Here is a 22,923-nt window from a genome sequence, read left to right on the forward strand (position 1 = left end):
CTGGCAGGAGCATGGCTGTCCCGGGGGCTGACAAGTGACGGGGTGTTCTCAAACACCCAGGCGTGTGTCCGTCCCACCCGGGTGTGTGTCCATCCCACCCAGGCGTGTGTCTGTCCCGGCTTAGGGAAAGCAGCCGTGGGAGGCCCTGTGGGACCGGAGTGCAGAGGAGCAGGATGGTGACCAGGTCATTGTCCTGCTGGGAGGCCACGTGGAGTGGCTGAGACCACCCAGGCACTGATGAGGGGACTGGACAGGATACCCTGGACAAGAGAGCATGGACAGGGATCCCCAGGGCAGCCCTGGCTGGGAGAGAGCCACAGGCACTCCATGGTGGGAAAGCAGCAGGAGTGGTGCCTGCAGGGGTGTGAAGGACCAACATCACATCTTGGGTGTGAGTTTTTAAGGCTCTGAAGGACCTGATGGTCCTTGGCATCTGTGCAGGGACATGTTGTGAGCAACCTCTGTGTCCCCCTGACCTGGCATCATCCCAGCCTGGCATCCCCCTGACTCAGCATCCCCCATTCCCAACATCCCCCAGCTTCATCCTGTGCCCGTTTTCCCCTCTGGCTCAGGGTTTGTGCCCATCCAGGTGTGCTTCTGGCAGCAGAGGATGGCAGGAACAGCCATCACGGCACAGCTTTTGCCATCCACCCTCAGTGCCACTGCCCTGTCATCCTCCCCTCAGCCAAACCCCAGCTGGAGAGCAGCACTGAACAGAGCAAACCCTTGGGTTTGGGGAGGGTGACCTGGAACAGGTACTGCCTGCAGCAGCCCCCTCTGCCCGCGAGCTGCAGCTTCTAAGAAACAGAAAATGAGGAGAGTTTCAAAAAGGAAAAAAAGAAAAAAAGAGAAAGAAAAAAAAAAAGGAAAAGTTCCCCGATTACATCTGGTGAAGTGACAAATCTGCCAGGCAGGTGATTATTCTGGGTATGGACGTGCCGAACACAGATGCCGATAGGATTAAAGGGGAAGGGGGGGAGCTCGCCCTGCTAAACCAACACCTGATAAAAGAATAAACCAGCCCGAGGAATAAATTCCCAGCGCTGCCAAGGTCGTGCGGCGCCGGGCCCGCTACCACTGCCGCGGGGAAGGGACAGCATCCGAGCTCCGGGGTGACCCCTCGGGCGCTGGACCCCCCCACGCCCGGGCACCCCGGCACTGCCGCAGCCCCCGCTCCCGGGAGCGCCCGTACCCGGCATGCCCTCGGCTGCCTGGTTGCTTTCCAGGCACGTCCTGGGCATCCCCTTGGGATGGCGCAGAAAATTAACAGCAGTTCAGATCTGAGGAACTTTATGACACGTGTATGATAGGACTGAACCAGGGCGTAATTGAATGACGGATGAGCTTCCAAGAGCCACATTTCCAGGGAGTAATGAAAAATAGAAGTGCTATTGACTAAAGGAGCTTTCGGCGGCCGGGCGGCACGGCGCGGGATGAGCCGCTGCCGGCGGGGGGAATGCATCAATACGGCGAGTAATAGCTCAGTTATTATAACTCTGGAAATGTCATTCAGGCCTAACCAGAGAACACTGGCTATTAACTAGCCTTAAACAGAATGCGCCGGGCGGGAGCTCGAGCCGCCAGCGCCTGATAATTATTTTACTTCTTTTCATGGCTCTGTCGCCTTTCCCACTGCAGGGAGCCCGGCCTGAGTGCCCGCAGCCCCGGGGGTCGCTGTTCCTGCCTGTGGCACTGAGCCAGGCCAGGCTCCTTGGGAGCTGCTCCAGGGCAAGGCCCCATCGCACCCAGTTTGTCGCTGTCCCTCGCAGGGATTGCTGGCGTTGCTCTTGTCACCTGCAGCTACAAGCTCAGGGTTGCAGGCTTTGTGCACAAGCCTCCCCGTGTCCCTTCCTGCATCACTTCCCATGCACATCCCTTCCTTCATCTCTTCCTGCATCCCTCCCTGTGTCTCTTTCTGCATCACTCCCCATGCACATCCCTCCCTGCATCTCTTCCTGCATCCCTCCCTGCATCCCTTCTCATGTACATCCCTTCCTTCATCCCTCCCTGCATGTCTTCCCTCATTCCCTCCCATGCACATCCCTCCCCACTATTCTTCCCCTCATCCCTCCCCACATCCTGCCAGTGCCTCTGCCGAGACATCCAGCCGGCAGCGATGGGATCTGGGCTGGCAGAGGCCGGCTCAGGGCCCGGTGCCCTGCGGAGCCCTGAGGTGTAATGAAAGCCCGGGGGAGAGTATCGAGTGATCCTAAATGGATTTTCTCCATTAGCTCAGCCCCATCAGCCGGTTATCCCCTCCTGGAGCGCTCCGGGGCTGCCGCCAGTGGCACTTAGAGTGCTGCCAGCACCTGCTGCCGCAGCACAGCGCGGCACCCACCTGCTGGCACCGCCACAGGGGAATCCATCCTGCCAGCCCAGCACCATCCTCCTGCTTTTGGAGCCCCTTTTTGGGAGGCAGCGTGCCTGTGACAAGGATGGTGAGATGCAGGGGGGTCTCACAGCTCAGCCTTATCCCTGGGTACCCCAACATTCCACCCTGCCATGGGAGAGGTGGTGACGAGGAGGGCACGGCGGGGTGAGGGAGGGCTGGCTCCTTCCCACTCGCAGCCACTTGGCAAGTCGGAGTTCATCATTAGCCAGGAAATAATTAATTGTTGGGCAGACAAAAGGCATCGCTCGGCCCCCCCAGAGACCCTGTCAAAGGGAGCTGTCAGGGGCGGGTGTGATAAATGACGGCAGCCCCGCACTGCCGGGACGGGGGGACAGTGGTGTCCTTTGGCCGGGGGTCACCGCGGGTCTGGAGCCCGCCAGTGTCCCCTGGGAATGCCAGGGTGGCACTGAACAGAGGCGGGGGGCTGCGGGGTGACAGGCAGGTGGCTGCCCCGTGCCGTGCTGTGTCCGTCCTTCTGAGCCGTGTCCCCGCGCCCGCCCGGCCCCGCCGTGATGTCCCGCTGGGCAGCGGCGGCCGATTTCCACCGCGTCGGCGTTTTCCCGGTGATTGCGGGGCCGGCGCTCGCCCGGCTCCCGCCGATCAAATTACCGCCGCCGCTCGCCCCAAATTCCCTGCCAGCCCAAGTGTTCCAAGGTTAAAGAGTCACCCGTGCTCCTGCCAACCCCCCGCCCTGCTGCCACCCATCTCAGCACTGCCCGGAATTCAGCCGCCAGCCAAAAATAGTGGCCAGCGAGTGAAATAATGCACCAGCCCATGTTTATCCATGTTAATTTGTGTGTCTTTAGCCAGTTAGGATGGGGAGTGTGCTCCTTCTTTGTTGCTCCTGCTGCTGGACCCGCACCATGCAGGAAGATCGAGCCCTGGGGCAGGGAAACTGAGGCGCGGATGCAGTGGATACTGTGCTGATGTCACAGCAGGATCGTGCCATGTCCTGGCTGTGGCTCTGGGATGAGACAAATGGAACGGCTCTGGGGAGTGCCAGGACAGTGGCTGGTTTGGCTCAGAGACCAGAGTGTGACACTGATCTATCTCCTTAGTGGCCTTTCCTGCTACCACCCAAGCCCTCACAGCACCAGGGACACCCAAAATCTCCCTCCAGCCTGGTGACAATGGGACTGACAGTGTGGGTGCCCCAGGAAGGACTGTCCCTCACCCCCAGGACAGCGGGGACGTGACAGCAGATGAGACAAGAGGCTGGCACCGACACCGTGACCCCACATCCTGAGGCTCTGCCTGCAGCATGCCAGGCCCAGCCACAACGATGCTGGGGCTCGGCCGTGCTAATGAGGTCACCCCTGGGGGGCTGTTTACCCCATCCCCCGCTGGAGACCCCCAAAGGGCGCCTTGATCCGGCTGTCCCAGCGGGCTGCGGCGCGGGCGGCGGGGGGGCCCGGCTGTCACCGGCTGATAACCCCCAGCAGCTCCGTCCCGTGCCCGTTATCAGCGCCCGCCCGCCTGGCCAGACGCGGTAATTAGGGCGCTCAGCGTGAGCCACCGGAGCACGGATGAGCACGCGTGATCCCGTGCGCGGCTGGCGCGTGCCCGGCGTCCGGCTGCGAGAGACGTGCGGCGCCCGACGGCGGCGGGGACGTGAGCGGGGCTGGCGTGCACAGGGCTGAGCGGGCACGGGGGCACGAGTGCCAGGCTGGTGGCTGTGGGGTCACGTGTGCCAGGCTGGTGGCCGTGGGGACACGTGGTGGATGGTGACACACAGTGATCTGGGAATGAATCACCTTCCTGTGGAGCCTGGTGCCCCTGTCGCCTTCGCTGTTAACCACGGTTGTGACCCCTCCTGCCACCTGGCACTGCCCCTTCTGCAGCTGTCTGGCTCTGCTGGCCCTCGCCCTGATCCCTCTTGGACCCTCACTCCTCCCCCTGGGCCTGACAGATCTGGGTGTCCAGTGAGCCCCTGGTGCTCAACGCCCCAGTGCTGGCATTGCCGTGCCCATCCCATCGTGGCCACCCTTGTGTGCCCATTGCTCTGTGCCGTCCTGCTGTGCCCATCCCACCATGCCCGCCTCGCCGTGCCCCCGGCTCCCGGCGCTGCTGGCACTAACACAATTACTGTGACACTTCCCAGCCCTCGTCTCTCTGAGTTGAGTTTCTGCTCTGATTTGATTTGCGCGGAACCGGCCGCGGGCCCGGCTGGCTGCCGCCATCCCCGGAGCCTGCTGGCTGCTGGCACTCCCTGCGAGGGGCATCCGTGGCCAGAGACCCCCCCAGTGCCATCCCCCCGCAGTGGGCAGAGCGTCACCGAGGGCTGGCAGCAAGGGGTGTCACATCCGCAGTGTCACATCCACGATCTGTGTGGCTCCTGGTGCCTCGGTAGCTGGGAGCTGCTCTGCTGTGCTGGGGTATGAGGGTGGTGCCAGCTCCCAAAAATGTGGGGGAGTGATGTTGGGCAGCAGGCCCCACTCTGGATGGGTGCCAAGGGGAGGAGATGGGCATGATGGAGTCTGGGGTGCCGTGAGCATGAAAAGGGGCACAGAGGAGCACTAGGGTGGGGTCTCAGGGTGGCCTGGCACGGTGCAGTGAGGGGCCTGGGGGTCACTCACCCACAGCCCAGCCCGGGGCTCAGGGTGCCTCCTCAGTCCCTGTCCCAGGGGCTCGTGGCTGGCAGCACTTGGTCAGGCTGGAGCAGCCGGGGCTGGGCTGTGGGAGAAGGAGTTGGAGCAGGACCTCTGTGCCGCCCCACTTTATTATTGAATTTAACCTACAGTCTTCCTTACATGCCACAGTGCCCGTAACTAGTGCAGAGGCTGCTTTTATGTGCAAATGAGGCTTTTTTTTTTTTAATCTTTGACAGAGAATGTGCTGTGTTTACATAACAGAGGGCCCTGGTACTCTGGAGAGGGCCACTGACAGTGCTGGCAGGAGATGTTAAGAAAGATCTAACATTTCTGATCTCTGTTTAGCCAGAGGCGCTGCGAGGCGGCGGGAGCAGCAGGGGAGGGTGGCTCTGGGGTGCCCAGGAGAGCAGTCTGGCTGTGCCTGCCCGGGGCTCCGGGGCCAGGAACCTGGGGCAGAAGAGATGGAGCAGCTGCAGGAATGGGGTGGCACCAGAGGGTCACGATCTGGGTGTCCCTATGCTGTGATGGAGACCCCAGAACCCTCTCTAGGGTCTCCAACCCAATGGCTTGGGACAGGACTGCCCTTCTCCTGTTGTTGACGGTGCTCCCTGAGGTTTGGGAGCATCCAACAACCCCGGGATGACCAAAAAGTGGTGGTGAGCCCGAAGCTGGTGGTGAACCAGCAGCCAGGAGCTGAAGGGATGAACTGTCCCAGCTTCCCTCTGTCATCCACTGCCACCAGCAAAGGGAAAAACTCCTCCTGCCAGGTTAAGTGGAAAAATGACCAATATCCTGCGGCCTGCCAGGTTCAAGCGCATTAATTCCAGGGAGTCGGTTAATGGCAGTATTGATTAGTCTCAGCGCTGGGCTAACGAGCATCCATGCTAATGAGGGGTGAATGGTGGGAATTGCAGCAGCTGGAGCTGTTTCAGGGAGCTTTGGTTGTGGGGTGAGGGTAGAGCTCCCCAAAAAAGTGGCTCCACCTGCCTGGGGAGGGGGTTCGTCCCCCTGGACAGGCTGTGGCATGTGAAAAATGGAATATTTGTGTGCCAAAAACATGATTTCCGGCTGACACCTGTGTTTTTTCTGGAGAAGAGGGTGATGTCATGAGTCTGAGAGAAAAAGCTGTCTGATCCATGCTTGGCATCATGGCAGGGTCCATCCACCCAGCCTGTCCGTGTCTGTTGGGTCATGTGGAACTCCCAGCTCCTGGTGCATCCATGGGGTCGTGGCTCTGGTTGGGTTTATCCCAGGCACTGTGAGCTCCAGGGTCCCACTCAGGGAGGTGTGTGGGAAGGAATCTCCTGATCCCACTCCCATGCACGGCGCTGTGGGGCTGAGGGCGAAGCCGCCCTGGCTCTTCCTTGGAAAGTTGCTCAGTTTTTGAACTCTTTGCTTTTTTCTCTCTTTTTTCACTGCAAACACTTGAAAGGCCCCGTTCCTCCCCCTGCTGTCTCCAGCAGCCCCCTGGTCCTGTCTCACTGCAGTCACCCATGGGGATGGAGGGGGTGACATCCCAGGTTTGGCTCCGCATTCCCTTTGTGCAGCTTGGCAAAAAAGTGGGATGGGGAGGGAGAATGAACTTGGAGTTTGGAGAACCAAGAGCAGGTTTTGCTTTGGGGTGCCCAGGGGTATCCTTGGAGTGGCCCCACAATGGGGTGCCCAGCCCTGGAACGGGGTACAGTGGTGCAGTGGGGTGCAGGAGATGTAATGGGGTGCCAGCCCCAGACGGGGATACCTGTCCAATATTGAGGTACCAGCCCCACAGTGGGGTGCCAGGGGTGCCAGCCCCACATTGTGGTCCCATCCACAGCCCAGTACCAGCTGTTGGTGAGGATCATTTCCCTTTTTCCATGAGTATCCCTGCAGCCAGAGGAGGCTGAGCCGCTTCCGCGCCGTTTTCGGCGCCACTTTGGTGGAATCCTCTCCCAGGTACCACGTGCCCAGGCCCCGCCAGGCTGGCGCTTGCATTTAAACAAATTTTATTTTCTTCTGTGTGCTAAAACCTCCCCACAGCCTGCGGGATCGGGCTCGGCTCTGCTTCCGGATCCGCAATCAGGCTGAAATAACAGCTCCGGGGGTCCCCATTTATCTCCGCGCCTCTCTCCTCGTGCATCCCATCTCATCCCGCTCTGTCACCCCATCCTGTAATATCTCAGTTTCTCCCTAAAGCAAAAGATGACAATAAAGTGTAAATGGGGAGTGTTGGCTCTGGAGCATAATGATGGCAATTTAGATGCCAGCCGTCATTTCCCCGCCGTTGCCCCAGGTAACAGGAGCCGCTGAATCCTGTGGGAACGCGGCCGAGGCGGGACGAGGTTACCTCGGAGGCTGATGGCTGTCCTGGGATTTTCTGTCATTTACCTTAAAAGGAGGGAAAGGGAAATATCCGTCACTGGAGGTGTGAGCTCCGGCAGTGCCATGGGCTGGGGGTGCTGCTCCCCTGCTCCAGCTGGGGCCGTGCTGGTCCCTGACCAGCTCCAGGGATGCCAGGGCTGGGGAAGTGCCCCTTGGGTCTGCATGGAATTTGTTTTCATTATCCACAATGCCTGCCCCAATCCTCATCCCCATCCCTGTGCCCATCTCCATCCCTATCAGTGTCCCTGTCTCTATCCCCATTCCATCCCCACCCCATCCCTGTCTCTACTGCCATTCCCATGCCTGTCCCCATTCCCATCCCCAATCCCATCCCCACTCCTGCCCCTATACCAGTTTTTGTCTCCATCCCCTTCTCCACCACTGTCCCTGTCTATCCCCCCTGCCACCCCTATCCCCATCCCTGTCTCTGTCTCCATTCCCATCCCTGTCCCCATCCCTGTCCCCATCTCTGTCCCCATCCCTGCCTCTATCCCCATTCCCATCCCTGTCCCCATCCCTCTCCTTATCTCTCTCCCCACATTCTTATCTCCATCCACATTCTTATCTCCATCCCTATCCTTGTCCCCGTCCTTGTGTCTATCCCTGTTCACATCCCCACCCCTGTCCCCCTCCTGTCCCCACCCCTGTCCCCCCTGGAGCAGCTCCGTGGCTCTCAGCCGACCCAAACCCAGCTGCTGTCGGTGCGAGCCATCACCGTCATTCCCGATCCCGGTGATTGAGCTCCTGGATATGGAGCCGGGCTCGGAGGTTTGGAGCGGAGATAAATACCGGCATTAAAGCTGTCAGGGCCGGCGCCGCGGCGCTGCCACGGGGTCACCCACGGGGTCACCGATGGTGGCACTGCTGGGACCGGACTCTGGGCTCCCAGTGGCAGCCCCGGGGGGTTTCATCCCATCCCGCTGCTCCCCAAGGAGGGAATTGTTTCCCAGAGCACCGGGAGGACCAAGAGCTCCAGCCCTGCCCGTGGTTTGGCTGGCACCGGCATTCCCCAGGAACGAGGTCGTGGTCGCAGCTGGGACCAGCGTGTTCCCAGGATTCCCTGGCTGGAAAACTCCGGGAAAGAGGAGAGGAAAGGGAAAGGGGAAGGGAGAGAGAAAAGGGGAAGGAAAACTGAAAAGGAAAGGGAAACTGAAAGAGAAAGGGAAGGGAGGGGAAGAGAAAGGGAAGGGAAAGAACATAAACATGACGGGCATCCCTAAAGCCCCTCCACTGTCTGGCTGGGCCCTGGGGAGCCCCTGTGCCCCCCGCCCTGTGCCCACCTCCCCGTGCCCATCCTGCCCCCCACGCTCTCACTCACCCCCTCTTTATTTTTTTAATCAGCGGCGTCGCTTTCTGGCGCCGAAGCATTTCCCAGCCCCGCACTCAGGAAACCTCATTAACACAGATCAAAAGGAGCTTTTAATGATTTATAAAGGTGCAGCAGTTTGGAGAAATTAAATAATTTAGGTGCTGTGTGTACGGCGGGGTCCCTCTGGACCACATTACTGGCGCTCCGTGTGCCACGACGCCGTCCCCGCTCTGTCCCACCATGGCACCAGGGACAACGCCGGAGCCTCTGGGGACTGGGACTCGTCACTGCCACCCTCCTGGGGGTTGGGGTTGGTGGGGACAGGGCATCCCTTGAATGTCATCTCATCCCTGCCAGCGCCAGGGCTTGGCCATGGTGGGATGCTGGGATCCTCCGGCACAGCCTGGAGGGAGTCTGGGAGGTCACGGTGTGGGGGACGCTCGCTCTCCGCCATGGAAAATATTTGGAAACGTGGTTAAAATCAATTTTGGCACTGCTGAGGTGGTGTGATGGGGTCTGGGGTGGCCAAACCCACTGGACCAAAACTGGGTGGACACAGGTGTCCAGGTGCATCCAGCTCTGGCTCCATCCCCTCCCAACTCCGTAGGTGACTTCTGCCTCTTGAGCAGGGAATAGGGATCAGCCTCCAGGACACTGGGACCAGCACATGGCCCAAATTCCCCGTGGTGGCCCTGTCCGGCTCCTGCCCAGCGCTGCCATTGTCATCCCGAGGGATGACGCCGGGCTCGGGCTGCCCGAGGAGAAGGAGAAGCAGATGGAAAACTGGCTTAAACGCTCCCGGCGTGAAGTCCATTGCCGGCCACGGACATGCCAGGAACCAGCCGAGCAACAGGATTAATGCAGAAAGGAGCTGCTGGAAGGGGTCGGTGGGCACCTGCACCCCGGGGGCCCTTCCCTGCCACCCCCCCAGCTCCGGGAGCCACTTTGTCCCCGTTTCCTTGCAGGGCTGGGGGAGCTGGGGGGGTTGACATTGGCTGCTCCGCAGCTGAATTTCCTTTGGGTTGTGTTTAATAGCCCCAAAGAGGGCAGGAGGGCTGGGGGGGGGGCTGGGTTGTGGGGGGGAGCTGCTGTGTTTTATTTTGCTCTGTAATAGGCTTATTACTCCTGATCACGCTGTGACTATTTGAATGAAGGAGATTTCGGGAGATGAAAGCGGAAGGGAGATTTTAAATCTCTCAGTGCCTGGCCCCGCAAGGACGGGTGCCCTTGGAGCAGGGGGGACCCCATACCTGGCCCCCTGCCCCAGTCCCCCCCTCGCCCCTCTGCCCCTGTGAGCCCCAACAGGCCCCCAGTGGTTCCAAACCTCCTAATTTCCAGCCTCAATTTATTCATGGCCGGTTTATACCCATTTGTTTATGTGCCAACACCGTTCCTCAGCTTAAATAGCTCTTTTCCATCCATAATATCCCCCCCCCTCCCCGTATTCCAGTGGGCGCAATCATATCTCTTTTCAAGCTGTTCAGGAAAGAAAAATCTGAATTATTTAACCCTTGGGACACTGGCTGGTCTCGCAGGGTGTAGAGACAAATCTGCTTTGTTCCTGTGTTGGGTCGCTGCCTGAATTTGGGAATTTTGGGAGGATACTGCTGCAGCTCTGAGGGGAAACTGAGGCACTGGCTGTGGTTTGGGGGACCAGGACCAAGGTTTGGGTGTGGGATTTGCTCTCCTGGTTGGGTCTGCCCTGCAGGGGCCGGGGGTCTGCATCTGCAGGTGCCTCTTCTCTTGGAAGGGTTTTTCCCCTCCACAGTGAATATCCAAGAGGTAAAAACTTGAGAAGCCAATGTGTTTCCAGCATGGAGATGCCACCCTGCCCCGCGTGGTGTGGTGACACAGGGGTTGGGAGCTGCCAAAGGGGTTTCACCAGCTCTGAGATTTTAATTCTGGACAATTTAATTTTATTTGAATTCCCTCCGATGGATCCTTGCTCCTGCCGTGGAAGGGGCAGGGGTGTCACGGGGCTGGGAAGTTGTTGATTAAACCCAAACCTGATGGAGCCAGGCTCTGTGGGTGACATGTCCCGATGCCAGAGGGTGGGAGCATGGAGCTCTGGAGCCAGGGTGTCCATGGGGTGTGGGCTGCCAGGCTGGGGGGTGTCCTGGGTACATCCCTGGTGCTGGGATCGTCCCCATCCCAAAACATCAGCCTGGCATGCACTGGGGGAGCCCAGGACCCCATGCAGGGTGGGGTGCACCATACTGGGGGTCCCCACAGACCCCCTCACCCAAAGGAGGGTGACTCCTCCCCACAGCCCCCCAAAGGAGGGTGACCCCCTCCTCGTGGCCCCCCTGCACCCATCTGTGTCTGGACCATTAATCAGCTTTAATCAGCTTTAATTCAGCAATTTGTCACTCCCTCAAAGTGAGTTTTTCCCCAAAAATGTAATAATTATTGTTACTATTATTCCCCTGATACGTGGGGGCCCCCCCACCTTTGCTTGGGTTTAGTAACCATCATTAAAATAAATAATTTTTTTAAAATAAAAAGCATCGAGGAAAAGGTTCTTTTGTTGTTTTTTTCTCTTTAAATATTTTTTATTGTTCTCCGTGCATTTGAAAATTGTTTCCCAGTAAATTCCAGCCCTTTGTATTAATTTTACATTTTCCAATGTTACCTTGCCAGGGGCAGGGTTGGCACAACTGGCTCGGGAAAGGAGAGGGAAGGAGAGGGAGAAACCCTGCTCCTTAATTAGCGCGTTCCCTGTGTGATCAGAGAGCTTATGAGGCAGGTAATGAGCTGGAGGGGGGCTGCAGGACCACCCCCCCTCCCCACACCACCTCCCTTCTTCCCCCCCTTCCCTTTTGGGGGTCACTCTCTGCCGCCGTCCCACCACAGGGATGGGGGTGCACTTTTGGGGTGTTCCTGGGTGAGCTGAAGCCATCTCAGCCTCAGGGGGTGTTTGGGAGCCCCAAGATGCTGCTTTGGGAGGTTGAGTGGGTTGTGGTCACAATCCCCAGCCCACCAGGGCTGTGCTGACCCCTCCAGCCACTGGCCGAGCCCTGGAGCTGTGGGGTGACCACTGTCCCTGGTGGTGCTGAGGTTTTGGGGGGCTACTGATGGGGGAAACCTTAAATTGATAGGAAAAAACCTCACTCAGCGAGGAGGGGAAGCCAAGCTGCCAGGGGGAACGGTGAATTTGGCCTTGAGCTCCACCAGCTGTGGTGCTGGGGGGTCTGCAATTTGGGGAGGGGATCACAGGGGTGCCCTGAGGAGCTGGAGGGGGGTTGCTGGCATGTGCCACGGAGTTCTCCAGTGCTGCTAATCCCTTAATCTCTGGGATAGCCGGTGCCAAGAACACCAATGACACCGGGATTGCTGCGCTGAGCTGCGGCGATGCCGGCGCCGCCGGGAATCATCATTTTTGTGTGGTTTCCTGCCAAATGGTGCCGGTTTGTTGGCATGAAACAAAGAGGATCTGGGTTAGTCTGGAGGTTAATGGGGCTGTTGGGGTTGGATCAGGCTTTGGATCACGGAGAGGTGAGGCCCTGGCACAGGGTGCCCGGAGCAGCTGTGGCTGCCCCATCCCTGGAAGGGTCCAAGCCCAGGATGGATGGGGTTTGGAGCACCCTGGGACAGTGGAAGGTGTCCCTGCCATGGCAGGGGGGGACTGGATGGGCCTTAATGTCCTTCTACCCAAATCATCCTGAGATTCCATGGTCCTGTGTTCGCCTGCCCTTCCTTTCCCACTCGTATCCCATAGCCCTGGATCAGCTGGAGGCAGCACTCGATCTCCTGGGAATGGCTCTCCTTGGCTCATTCCTGCAACACAGGGAGGATTTTCAGTCCCCAAAAAGAGCTGCTTGGCAGAGTCCCAGCCCAGGACACCAAGCAGGGCACAGAAACAGAGCACCCACGGGGACTGGATGAGCTTGAAGGTCCCTTCCAACCCAAACCTCTGGGTGATTCCTTGCCGGGAGGGGGTCTCCAAACGAGTCTGTGACCCCCTGACCCGACACCTCCGCAGGTTCCACCGCGGGGACTACACGGTGGAGGTGAGCATCAACGACTACCTGGACATCTACTGCCCGCACTACGAGGAGCCGCTGCCGGAGCGGATGGAGAGGTACATCCTCTACATGGTCAACTACGAGGGCCACGCGTCCTGCGACCACCGGCAGCGCGGCTTCAAGCGCTGGGAGTGCAACCGCCCCGACTCGCCCAACGGGCCCCTCAAGTTCTCCGAGAAGTTCCAGCTCTTCACCCCCTTCTCGCTGGGCTTCGAGTTCCGACCCGGCCACGAGTACTACTACATCTGTGAGTGGGGGTGGGGATGGGGTGGGGGTGTCCGTGGGGTGGTCCTGGTGGCTCGGTTTGCGTTGGTGAGGCAAAATGCTGCAGAAACCCCCCCCCAAAAATCCCCCGTGTCCAGCTCAAGGCAAACGTCCCGCAGAAACTGTCACAGCTCTGGGCATGAGAATGACCAGGAATGTCCAGTGGAAATAGCACTGGGAATGGTCCCAGCCCCAAGCAGTGTTCCCATAATCTCCTGTGTATTCTTGGCGCTCTCAAAAACATTCCCGTGGTGTCACATGTAATTCCTGTGCTCTCCCATGTAATTTCCATCCTCTCACGTATATTTCCTATGTAATTCCTATAATTTCCTGTATAATTGCTATATATTTCCTATAATTTCCTATGTAATTCCTATGCTCTCCCATCTATTCCCATGCTCTCCTATGTATTTCTGTGCTCTCCCACGTACATGTGAGCTCTCCTATGTAATTCCCATCCTCTCACATATATTTCCATGCTCTTACATGGAATTCCTGTGCTCTCCCACATACATGTGAGCTCTCCCATGTAACTGCCATGTTCTCACATGTAATTCTTGTGCTCTCCTATGTAATTCCCATCCTCTCACATATATTTCCATGCTCTTACATGGAATTCCTGTGCTCTCCCATCTATTCCCATGCTCTCCTATGTATTTCTGTGCTCTTGTGTAATTTCTGTGCTCTCCCACGTACATGTGAGCTCTCCTATGTAATTCCCATGTTCTCACATGGAATTCCTGTGCTCTCCTGTATACACCTGAGCTCTCCCATGTAATTCCCATGTTCTCACATGGAATTCCTGTGCTCTCCTGAATCTGGGCTCCCTTTCTCACCCAAACCTGAACTTCCTGGCCTGCTCTGGAGGGAACTCCGGCGCTGGCTGCAGGACGAGGGCTCCTGGCAGGGAATTTCCACTTCCAAAACATCCGCAGGGACAGGATGGGGAGAGGAGCCCACAGGAAAAACAATCCAGTAGTGCTGGGAGCAGGTGCCGGGATAAAACCCAAACCCAAACAAGGCAGAGCGACCCCAACCCCGCCGCCCTCTCCGAGCCACAGCCACGCTCCTCCGCCTTATCATTCCTCCTCTTTTTCCTAAAGCAGCTGTTTTCAGCCCACTTAATTTGTTCCTTTTATCTATATTAAATTACCATTTCCCCCCTCTCTCTTCCCCCCCGTAAAATGTCACCGGCGCAATAACTGCGGCCACAACTCTCTCTGTCTCTCTTCCCCCCACACCCCCCCCCCCCCCCCCGACTTTTATTTTATTTTATTTTTTTTTATTTTTTAATGTCGTTAGGGAGAGATTACACAGGAGTAAATGGGAAGCTGATCATTGCTAACCCGGTTAGAATTCCCGTCATGCGGAACATTAGAAATTATGCCTCTTTGAGGAACCGTATTTAGCAGACATGAAAGAAAAGAAATTACCTCCTCCTCGAGCCCACGGATTGGAATCCATTAACCCGCCGGCACCGGGACACGCTCGTGCCTCTGGAGCGGGTCAAGGGCACGAGCTGGCCCTGGGGATGGAGCTGGGGTGCAGCAGGATGGGATGGAATTCTGCGGGATGGGATGCTGCTGGATGGGATTCTGTGGATTGGGATTCTCTGGGATGGGATTCTGTGGGTTGGGATTCTGTGGGATGGGATTCTGTGGGATGAGATGCTGTGGGATGGAATTCTGTGGGTTAGGATGCTGTGGGATGGGGTTCTGTGGGGTGGGATGCTGTGGGATGGGGTTCTGTGGGATGGGGTTCTGTGGATTAGGATGCTGTAGGATGGGATGCTGTAGGATGGGATGATGTGAGTTAGGATGCTGTAGGATGGGATGCTGTAGGATGGGATGCTGTGGGATGGGATGCTGTAGGATGGGATGCTGTAGGATGGGATGCTGTAGGATGGGATGCTGTGGGTTGGGATGCTGTAGGATGGGATGCTGTAGGATGGGATGCTGTGGGATGCCTGTGGTCCCACTCAGTTCAGCACTTTCTCCATCCCCCCCATGGGGTGCAGCGCCAAAAAGGAAAAGAAAATGGGAGGGTAAAAAAAAACCCTCCCCCATGGAAGGTTGGCAGCAGCTCTGGAGGAGCTGGGATGGAGCTGGGATGGAGCTGGGATGGAGCTGGGATGGAGGAGTTGGGGCGCTCATGGTCCTGCTCAGCTCAGCACCTTTTCCTTCCCCCCATGAGGTGAAGTGCCAAAATTGAAAAGAATGGGTAAAAAACCCCTGCTTTAATTACAAAAAAGGAGAAAATTAAATCTATTTAAATATATATATATAAAATAATCCCATTTTCTCATCCCAAAGGGAAGTATCACCCCGTTAATTACTGATTCCTCCCTCTCTCCCAATGTTTATTGTTTTTATTCAGTGCCTTGACCCTCGTTTTGCTGCTGTCCCCACAATCCACCCCCTTTGTCCCCTTTTCCTCCTGCAGCCGCGTCCCCCCCGAACACGGTGGACAGGCCCTGCCTGAAGCTGAAGGTTTATGTTCGGCCAACAAGTAAGTGAGAGGTGTGGGGGGTCCCTGGGGGGGTCCCCAGGTCCTGCCCCGTGGGTTGGGGGCGAGAGGTGGCCTTTGGGTACCACCCCGATGTGACAGGGATGGGGACAGGGCCCCTCAGCTCTGTTGGAGCCATCTCAGCACTGTCCAGACAGAGACACAGGGGAAAAAAAAAATTAATAACAATAATCATCCCTGCTCAGTGGCTACTTTTCCAACTGGCATAAATCAGGCATTTAAAAAAACAAATTAATAATTTTCTTCTCCTGTTAACGTGTAATTAGCAAATGGCAGCGGCTCTCCCCGGGGACAGCGGAATGTCACCGGGTAACCGATGGCTCTCGCCTCCCTTCCTTTGGTGGCTTTAAAATAAAACCCAACATAACAGAACCATCTGTAAAAACTCATCGTGTTCCATTCAGGATGAGGAGGGGGGGAAAAAAAATCTCTCCCGATATTATTTTTTAGTGTTTTAATAATATTGGGATTTTGTTCCGTCTTGCGGAGGGGAAGAGAAGGGAAGGGGGAGAGAGGCTGGGGCTGGGGGATGGTGGGGCACCCCTTGACTGGGTCTGGCCCTGGAATGAGTCTGGAAACTTCATCCTGGCACGAGGGACCCTCTGGAATTGGGGGCACGGGGGGATCGGGTGGGTGGAGCATTGGAGCATCCCCAGGCAGGAGCAGACTCTGCCTTTCCTGCATAAAAATCCAAAATCCGGTGACAAACTGGAGCGAGCTGAGCTGGGGAGCGGCCACGTGGGGTCCCGTGTGCACAGGACCCCCGGGCAGTGGGCACGGGGTGACCCTGCCCCGAGTGGGTCCATCCCTGGCTAAACCCCGGGGACAATGTCACCTGCCTGTGGCACTCGGGGACGGGGTACAGCCTCCGTAATCCCGGGAAAAGGGCAGGAACCGGAGCACCCTCGGCATTCCCACCCTCACCGCCGCACTTGGATGTCCCCGTGTCACATCCCGGGGGTGGCAGCTGCGCTTTTGGGGAAGCTGGGATTTGGGGAGGGGTCAGCTCTCCGCTCACCGCTGCCGGATCCCAACCCCGGCGTGCCGAGCATCACCGCGCCTCCGGTTCCAGCCCGGATCGCAGCCATCCCGCCGGCTCACCCTCCCTCTGCTCCTTCCTTTTCCACAGACGATTCCCTCTACGAGTCCCCGGAGCCCATTTTCACCAGCAACAACTCCTGCTGCAGCCTCAGGGTGCCGCCGGCGGCGCTGGCGGTGGTGCCGGTCGTCTGGACGCTCCTGCTCTCGTAGCACCGACACCGACACACCGGGAGCGGCTCCGGGGACGGATCCCGCCCGCCCAGAATCGCCTGCACGGTGCCCAGGGAGGGTCGGAGGATCTTGTCGCCGCCTGAAGTCCCCGCCGTGGCACGGCTGTCCCGCCGGGAGCGGTGCCGGGCTGTCCCGGGGAACGGGTCCCGAATTTCCATCCCTGCCCTGCAGCTCCGGCTGTCCCGGTGGGGCGTTGCTTTTTACATTTCTAGACCAAATACAGAGTCCTCGTCCGTCTGGGTGTTTTTTTCTTCGATTTTTTTTTTTTTTTTGGTGTTTTTTTTTTTTTTTTTGGTCTGTTTTGCTTTTGTTCGGTTTTTTTAGGTGAAAAAATATTTTTATTTTTATTTTTATTTGTTGAGTTGTTCCCGTCGGGTCCCCCTGGTGACAAACTGACCCGCACGGGCCGGGCTCGAGTCCCCGCTGAGCCCTCGTTGTCCCCACCGTGGGCAGAGCCACCGGGACCACCGGACACAGCCATGGTGCCACCGGCTCCGTGGGCACGGACCCCTTCCCAGCCCGGCCACAGGACGTCACGGGGCCGGACCCGCCACCCCCGGCCACCCCCTGCCCCAGGCACGGGGGGCCTGGACGGACACAGCCCCCTCTGAGCACCCGGGGGGGTCACCCTGTCCCCTCCGCTCGTGCCACGGATGTCACCGCCGTCCCCGTGGGACACCGGGGTGGCTCCGTGAGCAGCAAACTGGATGCAGCCAAGCAGAGCACTGGGGACAGCTGGCCTGGGGACACTGGGATGGCCGGCGTGGAGAGCACTGGGGATGCGTGGCCAGCACAGGAGCACCGAGGGTGGCACCGGGAGAGCAGCGAGCGGCCAGCGAGGAGAGCACCGGGCACGCCTGGCACGGGGAGCAGCAGGAACGGCCAGCACCGGGAGCACCGGGTGCCACCGGCGTGGAGAGCACCGGGCACGGCTGGCACTGGCACTGGGAGCGCTGGGAAGGGCTGGCACTGCAGACGGCCGGCGCTGGGAACGCGGGAATGGCCGGCTGGCACGGGGAGCACCGCCGGGCGCTGGGAGCCGGCAGGCCGGGCTCGCCCAGCCGTGGGCATCGCTCCGAGGGCGTTTGGCCGGGGCAGGAGGAGTGTGTGCCGTGGATTTTCCTCCTCCACCCTGCTCCGTGTCCCCCCGATGCCTTGGGGGTACAGGAGCCCCCGTGGGGGGGGCCGGTGACCGCGTGCGGGACCTTCCTGGCGCTCCCCCATTGTCCCCCGACATGCCAGGGCTGGGCTTGGGAATTTTTCCCTTTTCCTTTGCATTAATAAGTGAAAACCACCCCCCCCCACCTCAAACCCCCAATCCGAGGTTGGCCGTGACCCCAGGGGTGGCAGATCCCCAGGGAGGGGTCACCCCGCAGCCCCGGGGTCTGACCCCTCCTCGCCTTAAATCTGGGGCTGTCCCACCTTGGGGAGGTCCTGTGCCATCCCACAGAAGCCAGGGATGGTCGGTGGTCCCGGGGGATGCCAGAGATGGGCTCAGACCCGGCTGGAGCCCCCCCATTCCAAGTGGATCCCGGCCCTTCCTGCAGTGGGGGTCGGGAGGGCTCCATCCCTGTACATACAGCGCTATACTGTGAGCGGTTTTTTTTATGTATTGTTGAGAATGGATTTTATGGAAGGGTTTATCTTATTTTTATTTTATTTTTATTTTTTAGACTAGGAAGCTGGAATCTTGCAATAAGCTCATCCCGACCATCCAAAAAAACAAAAAAACAAAAAAACAAAAAAAAAAACCAAAAAAAAAGAAGAAAAAAAAATTTACAAAAAAAAGAGAAAATTACAAAAAAAAAAACCCCACATAATTAAAAGAAAAAAAAATTGCATTCCCTGCCGTCCCTGTCCCTGTCCCGTGTGTCCAGACCAGGTCGTGGTTCCCGAAGGTGACAGAAGCATTGTGTTTATGGGGGGGGGGATGCGGGGGGCACCTGCCAGGCTCTGATGTGGAGCCGGCAGCACCCGCCTGGCCTTCGGTCTGTGTTTTATATATATATAGATTATATATATAAATATCTATATTGTGTACAGCGACTGTGGGAGAGTGGAAGGACGGAGGCGGCAGCGGGGCCGGCGGTGAGGGAGGGCAGGGGGTCCCCTGGAGTAGCCCCCTGTGCCCAGGCCGGTGGTGAGGGAGGGCAGGGGGTCCCCTGGAGCAGCCCCCCCTGCCCTCGGCGCTGTCCCCCCGTGCTGGTCCCCGTCGCGCCTCGCTCCGTCCTTCGACATTTTCCGCTTTCGTCCTCGACGTCGTGCTGATGGTAACCGGATCTCTCACCCCCCCCCCCCCATTTGGATTCTGTATTTTTTTATAATAAAATACAAATAAATGTCGTGTGAGGCCCTTGCTTTGAGGAATCACTTTTCCCTCTCCGTGCGGCTCCGTGTCCCCTCTGGGGGGTGTCCGGGGTTGTGTCCCCAGAGGGCTCCGGCTCCAGGGGTCCATCCTTGCTCCCTGTGCAGCCCCTTTCCCTTGGTACACCAGGGCTCTGCAGCCAGACCTCTCTGCTGGGTGGTGTGTTAATTACAGGAAGGACTTAATTAGCCTGTTAATTAATAATAATGGATATTAAATTAATTAATGTGCAATTGTTGATAGTACTTAATTATAGGAGGCGAGGCTGCCTGGCGGGTGGGCGCTCGGGGCTGGCAGCTCCCACAGCCCCGGCTCCTCACCTGCTGCTGCCTCAGTTTCCCCAGGAATGCGACACCAACAGGTGACATCCTGGCAGGCCACCAAAGCCAGGACAAGCTTCTCTGATGTGGCATCACGAGCATTCTCTGCCTCTGCTCTTTCTTTTCTTAAATCCCAAACTTTTTTGGAGCAGCCCGTGCTCCTTCCTGGCATTTTATGCCTATTCCAGCATAATTAGCAGCAATAGGAACAACCCGCTGGTAATTAATTGAGGCTCCCACAGCTGATCCGAGCTCTGAAGTTTTGCCACCAGAGGGTGAAAGACTAATTTTGCTTTTTAATAAGGACCATATGTGTGCCAGGAGCGGGAGCGATGCCACCCACCACCGGGGACGTGGGTGCCACCTCCAGCTCCGCCGTCACCCGCCGTCAGAGGGAACCACCAGCAAAAGAGCCTGCCAGGGATTGACCAAAAAATGAGTTTTTAGACCCGCTCAGGAGGTTTTCTGAGACCCGGCTCATGATTTTTTTAACGCTGGGAGTTGGAAATAGGGAGGTAAAAATAGCGAACGGGCAGGCGCGAGGCTGAGACGGATCGTCGTTAGTAATTAATTAATGGAGTCGTGGGGCTTTAGGGCCTGAATGGGATCATTTAGAGCCCGTCTCTTCTGCAGAGGCATCGAGGTTTGATGTGAGGAGTGGTGGTGATGGAGAGCTGGGCCTGGATGCTCCGTGTGCTGGATCCTGTTGGGCTGCGGGATCCCCATGGCAGCAAAATCAGAGCAGGAGTGGAGCTGGGTCATTCCAGCTGATAACTGGGGCTGGTTCCATGGGGTGCTGCCCTGCTCCCCACCTGCTGCACAGCAAAGGCTCCAGGACCCCCAGGGATCCCGAGCCCCCGTGGTGATCAAGTCCCGAGGTCTCCGCTCCTGCTGCTCCTTTCAGCATTTCAGCATTAATTGGGGTTTTTTTTCATTTAATCCCCTGGAGGCAGTGGGTGCTCCGTGCTCCCCTGGCCTGTGGAATATCCCACCTGGTGCAACATTCCAGCTGTGGAGAGCACGGGGGTGCAGCTCCCCCAGTCCTGGTTTGGTGGTCTACGTTTGCACTGTGAGGAGGCTCAGGATGGTCCCCAGCTCCCTCCCTCCCCTAGTCCTCACTCCAGGGATGTTCAATCAGGCAAGGATGTTCACCCATCCCTGCAGGGATTTCTAGAGGCATTTTCCCACTTTGTGCCACCAGGTGCCTGTTGCAGCAGGGATGCCACTGTGGCTCAGGGCAACCATGGCCACTGTGTGCCACGGGAAGGTTCACCAGGAGGCCAAACCCTCCCCGGGGCTGCTCAAGGCAGAGCAAGGAGTTGGGAACATCCTGAAGGTGAAAATAAATTTTTCTCCAACATCCAGCTTCAGTTTGCTCCACTGGAATGAATTCCCCGTGGCCAGGCTGTCCCCGTGCCCCCCTGGGTCCCCCATGGCGTTTGCAGGAGCTGGTGGGTGCTGCAGGGCTCAGACTCCTGGATGGAAGTGGCACAGTGGCCACTGAGACTGGCACAGTGGCCACCGAGGATGGCACAGTGGCCACTGAGATTGTCACGGTGGCCACCAGCCCCCTCTGAGCGTTGCAGCAGGGCTGGGGGGCTCATCCCCACTTCCCCTGTCTTGTCCCACGCAGGGGACCACGACACCCCCGTGTGCTCACCGTGGGTTCACCGGCACTCCTGGGCTCCGTCACGTCCCTCCAGCAGCTCCGGCGGCGGCTCCTGCCCCGGATCCAACCCGCAGGGGATGCAGGATGTCCCTGCTGTCCCCGGGATTCGGGATGTCCCTGCTGTCCCCGGGATGCGGGATGTCCCTCCTGGTCCCGTGTCCGCCCCGGCTGTCCCCGCCGCCCCCTCCCCGCCTGGCCGGCCATCGCTCTCCTCCCATCCTTATCTCCTGATAGGTACAAGCGGTACAAGCAGGAACGCTCCTGTAACAAGCTGCCAGCTGCGGAGCACCTGGAGAATCCCAGAGCGGGGGATGATTTATGGAAACAGCGCGGGAGAGGAGGGCGGGGAGGCGAGGAGACAGCAGCGGCTCCCAGCCGGCACCGCCGCTCCCTCCGGCGGGTCGGGATCGGGATCGGGATCGGGATCGGGATCGGGATCGGGATCGGGATCGGGATGGGGCGGGGGGCTGCTGGGGGAGGCAGGTGACAGACCCCCGGCCCTTGGTGGCCATCGATTTGCAGGAACCGGCCCAGCCGGGTGTGTAATTGTGCTCAGCCCTGGCCGCTCCCTCCGCGGGGCAGGAAATGGAACTTTTCAGGCTGCTGGAGATTTGGTTTTGTTCAGCTGTTAATTCCCCCCCAGGCCGGGGAGAGGAGGGGGCGCGGGGAGAGGAGGGAGCGTGGTGGAGGGGTGGGAGGAGGCTGCTGCAGCCCCCCGTCCGTGGAGGATTCCTGGGAATCATTGATTCAGCAAATCCCAGAATGGTTTGTGTGGGAAGGGGAATTAAAGCCCATCTCGTTCCACCTCTGCCATGGCAGGGACATCTTCCACTGTCCCAGGTTGTTCCAAGCCCCGTCCAGCCTGGCCTTGGACACTTCCAGGGATGATGCAGCCACAGCTTCTCTGGGAAATCCATCCCAGGGCCTCGCCACCTTCACAGGGGAGGATTTCTTCCCACTATCCCACGGATGCGATGGGTGAGGGCGCCTCGGGAGGTCACTGCGCCTCACCCACCCTCAGGCCACCTTCCCTGTGCCTTTGCCCCCGTTCCGAGCCCGGTTTGGCCGGCGGCAGACACGGACCCGGCGCTGAGCATCCACACCCAGCCCCCGGGCTTTGCAGGGAGCGATTTCTCCCCCAGGCACGGAGCGAGCATCCATTCCCCTCGGAGCTCCTCTCTCGCAAGGTAACCGGCATTATATCCGGACCAATTGCTCCAGCATGATCCTCCTGAATGTTGCACAGCATGTACACGGCGTCTTATGGAAAATACATGCCCCTGGGTGAGCCTTTTAATAGCGCCGGCTCCTGCCCGGGGGGCGGGGGGGCCGCGCTCTGCCACGGCGCTGCCAAGGAATGATTGAAAAGTTGGGGCTCGCCGTAGGAAACCCCCCGCTGTGGGGAACAACGTGTTTTCATTCCCCTGCCAGGTAACAAATGAAAAGAATTGCGATGAATGCTAATGGAGAAGGGAGAAGGACGCTGCTGCGGGGGCTGCCGGGGCTGGAGGTGGGGATGAGGTGGGCAGGGATGGGGGATCCAGTCCCGGGCGTGCGGGAGGTGCTGGAGAACGCCGGGGTTGCAGGTTGGAGCTGGTGGAAAACATTCCCTGGCAGGGGGCTGGTGGGTGCTGCAGGGAGGATGTTCTGGGGTGCTGGGCCAAAATCACTTCTTCTTGCAAAAAAATGCAGCTGAGGGGATGTGTTGGTTGCAAAAATTCCCCTTGGAGATCTCCTATCCTTGCAGAAATCCTGGTTTGGCGGGCTGGAGCTGGTCATGGCATGGCAAACACACCCTGGCGTGGGGCTGGTGGGCCCTCCGGGGAGGATGC

General features: G+C 58.5%; 1 protein-coding gene across 1 annotated transcript in view; it reads left to right on the forward strand.

Moving 5' to 3' along the window:
* EFNA2 (ephrin A2) overlaps positions 1–16,966 on the forward strand; it is a 37,792-nt gene extending 20,826 nt beyond the window's left edge. The window contains exons 2-4 of the mRNA XM_041481622.1: positions 12,633–12,922; positions 15,382–15,447; positions 16,595–16,966. Of these exons, the coding sequence (XP_041337556.1) occupies positions 12,633–12,922; positions 15,382–15,447; positions 16,595–16,716 (478 nt within the window). The 3' untranslated portion in view covers positions 16,717–16,966. The remainder of the gene's footprint in view (positions 1–12,632; positions 12,923–15,381; positions 15,448–16,594) is intronic.
* Positions 16,967–22,923: the final 5,957 nt, after the last annotated feature.

This window comes from Pyrgilauda ruficollis, unplaced genomic scaffold, assembly GCF_017590135.1.
Source record: "Pyrgilauda ruficollis isolate IOZ18807 unplaced genomic scaffold, ASM1759013v1 scaffold115, whole genome shotgun sequence".
Classification (NCBI taxonomy): Eukaryota; Metazoa; Chordata; class Aves; order Passeriformes; family Passeridae; genus Pyrgilauda; species Pyrgilauda ruficollis.